Source organism: Opisthocomus hoazin, chromosome 8 (genome assembly GCF_030867145.1).
Source record: "Opisthocomus hoazin isolate bOpiHoa1 chromosome 8, bOpiHoa1.hap1, whole genome shotgun sequence".
Taxonomy (NCBI): domain Eukaryota; kingdom Metazoa; phylum Chordata; class Aves; order Opisthocomiformes; family Opisthocomidae; genus Opisthocomus; species Opisthocomus hoazin.
In genome coordinates, this window is record NC_134421.1 from 2,934,046 (window position 1) to 2,940,045 (window position 6,000).

Consider the following 6,000-nt stretch of genomic DNA (forward strand, 5'->3'; position numbering starts at 1 on the left):
TGGTATCATGTCCCAGACCTGGGAGCATGCCATTGCACTCATCCACACGAGAAAAGCCCACGTGAAAGCTGTCTATTTTCATTGCCTAATCATCCAGGACACAGAGCTCAGTACACTGCAACCCTGCCCCACTTCTCTCTCTCTCTCCAGGTAAAGGAATGCGGGGGCAGCTCGAAAGGAGGTTGCGTTTTCATTCAACAAGAGCTCCCGACGTGCTTTATTTGTCTTCACATAAGGACTGGGAACAGATGTCTCAACCTCCTTGTACCAGTCACTCGTTTAACAAAAGCCCTGTCTTGTTTGTACAGCATCCTTGTTCTTACAGCCTTAGCTCATCATTATTCAGAGATAAACTATCAATGCCCAGCCTTGTGATGCCGCAGGAAGGAGGGCCGACTCTTCAGGAATAAGGAAGAAACATGAAAGGGGTCAAATCTCAAACCTCGTACCGCTTGGTACGGCTCTGGTGCGACAGGATCACGTGCTTTTCAGCCAGCTGAGAGAAAGCAATACCTAAATACAGGATTTCCAGACATGTTCCCAGGATCAGACTTTTTGCTGGCCTCCTTTCCCCGAGACAACTCTATTCTGCCCCAGACAGCAATGCTGAATAAGTCTTGAACCCCTGCGTAGTACCTTAGAGTCCTTACCAGCTCTCTCGACTTCTACCTTTATCTCCTTCCAGTATCTTTTAACTTCTACCTTCCACAGCAAGAAATCCAGACTTTGCAAAGGAGCCACTTAACCACAGTAACCTGAGTGTCAGCAACCACAAGAAATATATGCTCTGAGCTATCAAAAAAAAATATCCCCAAAAGCGCTTTCCTACCCCAAGCCAGCCCCTTCTTAGGCATCACAGTCCACCAGTAGCTGAAACTGGACACAGTCCTTCTTGCCTGCTTTTTACTACGCATCTTTCTCACACGAGGGTGATCGCTGGCACGGGCCACATCCCCCTTCTAAAATTCAGCCCCAGTTTCAGCGTCAGACACACAACCGCACGCAGCGCTCCCCCAGAATCACTGGCTTTGCTCACGCTCCCGCCCTGGCACGGAGAAAGCCACCCTCACCTAGGGATGCACCAAGAGACCAGAGACAGCAGTATGAAGCGCTCGCCATAACCCTTCTCTAGTGTCACGCCAAGAGCACAGAGGAAAGATGACATTTTGCACAAAAGGACCAAAACAGGACTTACCACTCGACGTAGGCACAGTCCTTCTTCCAGCAAGCACCTAGAGAAGTCTCTTCTACCACTCTGAGCAAAAAAAGTTCACTTCAGGGACACACCTGGCCCTTATCTCCAGATTTAAAGGGTTATCCATCAGACAGCACCTAAGGCAAGGCAGCTGGTCTTCCCTACAGCTGACAGGAGGCTGATTACCCAGAACTAAAGCCTATCTGTTATGTGGAAGTGTTGTTTTTCTTGCTTTTTGAGGAAGAAGATCATAGCTTGCTGCAGATATATCCAAACCTTTTGTAATTGTTGCCTTTGCTGGTGGTCTCTTACCAGCTGATGACACTCTGGGTAAACTGAAAACCACCCTCTCCATCTTTGTATTTTTTCATCATTTGGGTCAAGACAGCTAACGGGTGAATTCACTTAACAAGAAAGATAGAGAAAAGGGGGGGTGGCTAAAAGCAGCCAAACGACCCACAGCTTGTAATCAGGTGAAGGGCAACCAGGTGATTTACCCCTTGTAAATACCTGTTTCTTTCCACAGACAAAAAATGTGCCTGAACGATTAGTTCATGTTAGGTGTGATGGATCCCACCCCTTGTCTCAGTGCGCTTCAGCGCCTGACATTTTGAAGAAACAGTGACCCTGGTTTTAGAATCAAAAATGTGGATGGTCCCATCTGCTCTAGCATCTTGTCTAAGGCAGCAGCCAGCAAAGTGTTCAGAGGAGATATAAATCCCGGCCACTGACAGGCCTTCGAATGCCCGACCCAAAGAGAAGATCTCCCTCTAATCCCCTCTGAGTTTGAGGCTTGTCTGTACCCTGAAGGAAGAGAATTTAATATTCCTTGCAAAATCCCTGGCTCTGGGTAATCTACATTATTGTAACTCTGGACGAGCTTGTTTTCCACAAAAATATCCACTATTTTTCCAACCTTGCTGAGCTCTTGATGACCGCAAGTGTCTTGTGCTTATTAATATCACGAGGCGACTGCGAGGGGAAACCAGCTGCTCTCAACACATTTAAAGCACACAACTTTGATTCTTTCCCAGGCTTTCTAGACAAACCCGTCAGCCTGTTCGACATGGACGGGTCTGTTGGCTTAGCCATCCTACCACTTCATGTGGTTTCTCCTCTCTCCTCAGGGCGTGAATCATCAGCTCCGGATTAACGGGCCGATGAACATCAACCACTACGCAACGAAGAAGAGTGTGGCGGAGAGCATGCTGGACGTGGCCTTGTTCATGGCGAACGTCACGCAGCTCAAAGCAGTGCTGGAGCAGGGGCCTTCCTTCCAGTATTACGTGACCCTCATTGTGCTCATCAGCATCTCCCTCTTCTTCCAGGTGATGATCGGGATTCTCCTCATCATCACTGGTAAGGCGGACACTGAGGCGCGTGCACCCTCGCAGGGTGCTGCAGGGGCAGGGCACCCCATGGCTTGGCTGGCTCGGGGGTGGAAGGGAGAAGCCTCTTCCCTCAGATCACTCCCCCGGCACCAGCCAGGGCTGTGGGAGGGTTGAAGACCGCTTGATGTGGGCAGAGGGGAGGTCTGTGTTACTGCTTTTCAAAGTGATGAGTGGGGTGTTTTTTTCTTCTTGCACAACAGCTCTAAGCACTACTCTTCCTCTACTTCCCCACTGCTGAACCCCTGTCGCAGGGAGAGAGCTGGGTTTGGGGCCTCTTGCTGCCCATCCTGGAACGTCCCCCTTCATGTGGCTCCTGCAGCTCCTACCTTTTAGCTGTATCTTTCGCCTCGCTCAAGCCGAGGCCTAACAGAACAAATGAGGCAGAGGTATTCCCTGTATTAACCTCACGTTTAACCAGTCCCACAGTTCTCCTAGTGCCATACAGACAGCACCATAACACCAGCATTTCCGACAGGCTTGCTCAGTGCTCCACCTGGTACAGGAGCTGCTATACTTCAGCCTCCAACACGTGCCCAGTGTTAAAAGTCTGCAGAACACCGCATTTTCCTGTATATCCTAAGTGTTTTTTTATGTGGGACATGGGATTGGATGCTACGGGAAATCCTGTGATGTGTTCCTTCCCCTGCCCTACATGGCACAGCCTTTCCCGGTGCTGGCTGTGGTGGCTGGAGCCAGCTGCGAGGAGAAGGGGGACCGGGGACCACACCTGAGGGCAGGGAGCCACAAGGCTGCTGTTCGCATGGCTTACTGGCCAGACAGCGCGGGCGTTCCCGTGTCTCAACTGACCGATGCCCATCAGCTAGGGGTGATCCCGTTCCTGGACCCAGGTACCTCTTGGTCTGGGGGTGAGGAGGGGGTTGATAGCTGTGTCACCACGCACGTGAGATCTGGGTGTCAAGGAGGAACTGGCCTGAGTACAACGTTGCTGACCTCGTCCCCCACGTCACCCAGCCTTCCCTTGCCATGTCCCATGGCCGTGTGGTGGCGGGGGTCACAGGGCACGTGCCTGGCTACCACGCAGCAGTAATTTGGCTGTTTAGCATTGGCCAGTTGGAGGGCCATGGCACCTCCATCGGAAAACAAAGATATGACCAAAAAAAAAAAAATAAAAGATGTTTTTCCTCTGCTCCATCCTCCTATGTCGTCCTAGGGCAAGCTGTGACCTCTGTTAAGTTCTTGGGACTACTTCCCCAGCTCTGTGGCTGCAGTGCCCAGGGGCACCGTGGACATTCGCCAGACAGAGCCGGCTTGCAGGGGCAGGGGGCCTTGGAGTCAAGCTACAAATCTCCCTTTCTTTTTGCATTGTATCGCACAGCTCGCTTGAACCTGAATGATGTTGCGAAGCAACCCCGCCTGAATATACTCAACAATGCCGCCACAGCTCTCATCTTCATCACGGTCATCCTCAACATCTTCATCACAGCCTTTGGGGTGCAGAAGACTGGCCTCTACCCTACCAGGAATTTTCGACCTTATTAATTCACGGGGCAATGGAGTCAGGTGAGAAAGGGTCGCGTTCCCATCGCTGCAGCCCCTGGAAGGGCTCTCAGTCTCTGAAAACGCCACTGCAAGGTGGCAAAGGAGAAGGCAAAGCTGCACAAATTAATGAAGCCCTTCCAGAGGCGTGTTGTTGTCCCACGAGCATCTGGGGCCATTGAACAAATTCCCTCGGAGGAGGATTTCTTCTTCCTTGGTCCTTAAAGCAGTAACACCAAACATCAGGCTGCTGGGATTTATCAGCAGCAAGTGGTTTGCAGAAGGCTGCAGACCTCACGCTAGGTACAGATAGCAGTTGTGTATGGGAGCTAAATTTGGGAACAAAACCTAGGTCCATTCTGGGAGGTATCCAAAGGCGGCAGCGTTATCTCAGCAGAAGAAAAGAAAGGTGCCGGCGAGGCAGGGGTGAAAGAGCTCTTCACAAGAGCCAGTGTGGTTTGGCAGGGGCTGTTTTAAGAATCTCTCACTTTCAAGAGAAAACCTTGTGAATAAGAGTCTCACCAAATGCTTGGGTTCCCCTGTCAGGTCAATGAGAGAACGACATGTTCTTAGGTCAGAAGTGCTTTAGGTCAAGAAGCAAAGTTCCCATCTCTTGCTTATGTGACCTCCAACACAGTTTGAATGCAATATCCTGGGGCAACAGCCAGTGAGAAAACTCGACAGATGCATGACACGAAGAGGGAGGATGCAAAGGCCAAAAGCCTCTATGAAAACCCTGCTGGCTTGGGATCCAGAAGGGTATGAGTGCTGAAGAGCAGCAGCCCACAGCCGTAGGGCTGGCCATGGTGCCCCGGTACGCGGTGACGGCTCCTGTCTGCCGGCGCAGCGTGGAGGAGCCTGCTGTGACCTCACTGCCATTTCTTGTCTTCCCTGCAGGATCCGAGCTGGCGGGGAGAGCTCTCCTCCTCTGCGTTTTCCCTGACCTCAGCAGGAGCCCATCGACGAATCCAAAGAACTGGGTTAAACTTCCAAAACTGTGCGCATGCCATGGAATACCGGCCCCTTACCGCAGTGCTTTTGCAGTTCTGAAGGGGTGAAAACATTGCCTTTCCAAGCTACAGCAACATTCGCTAGAGAAAGCCGCAGGAGCAGCAGCAGGTACACAAATTCACAGCACAGGTCTGTAAATCTCATCTCTTGCTGCCTGCTTCACGTATTCAGTATTGGCCCGTTCTGTAGAGAAGACCGAACGATTTACTTTGTAGGCTAAATAAACAAGTCCAGCTTTTTTGTCTCAAGCTATACTTCAAGCAATGCTATCTAATCGTTTACCTCCCAAATGCTGAAATGGATTTCTCAAACTAAAAAAAAAAAAATTCTCACATCCATCCTCATGGGAGGATAGACAGGTCTATGTATCTCAACGTAGCTAAAACCAGTTCAAACGTTTTCCTAGCTGTTTATACATCAAATGAAATGCAATCAGCTGCTTCCAGCATTGGAAAATTAACAATGACAGAAAATAGATATTCTGGTCTGATGTCAATACCAGGGACCTATCAGGAATGATGTCAGATAGCCTGACAACATTTACTAGAAAATAAAGAAACATTATACACAAGGAGACACTCCAGGCTTATTGCCACAATGAGAAATGACACGTGCATAGTGTATCACTTCATTAAAAAAATCGCCATTATAATTTACGGTCTTATCACTAACCTAAATGTTTTTAAAGATATCATTTTTATACTGACAACACAGAGAAGTCTCTTGTACTAGAACAATTTCTTTCCTTAAAAAAAAAAGTCTTTGAATTAATGATTTTTCAGATTTTTTTGGAAAAAGTAAAAATTCTAAATTTTGTAACTTTGTAATGACGCTAAAACACTGGTATTTGAATAGCCTCGTGTCAGCCTGCTTAAACAATGGCATGCTTTTCTGACTATTAAATGA

At 49.1% G+C, this 6,000-nt stretch overlaps 1 protein-coding gene across 2 annotated transcripts in view; it reads left to right on the top strand.

The window, feature by feature from the left end:
- Positions 1 to 6,000, top strand: part of NINJ2 (ninjurin 2) — a 49,474-nt gene extending 43,474 nt beyond the window's left edge. For both annotated transcript variants that reach the window (XM_075428610.1, XM_075428611.1), the window contains 3 exons: positions 2,323 to 2,554; positions 3,923 to 4,107; positions 4,981 to 6,000. In XM_075428610.1, coding sequence (XP_075284725.1) covers positions 2,323 to 2,554; positions 3,923 to 4,086 — 396 coding nt within the window. In that variant the 3' untranslated portion in view covers positions 4,087 to 4,107; positions 4,981 to 6,000. The remainder of the gene's footprint in view (positions 1 to 2,322; positions 2,555 to 3,922; positions 4,108 to 4,980) is intronic.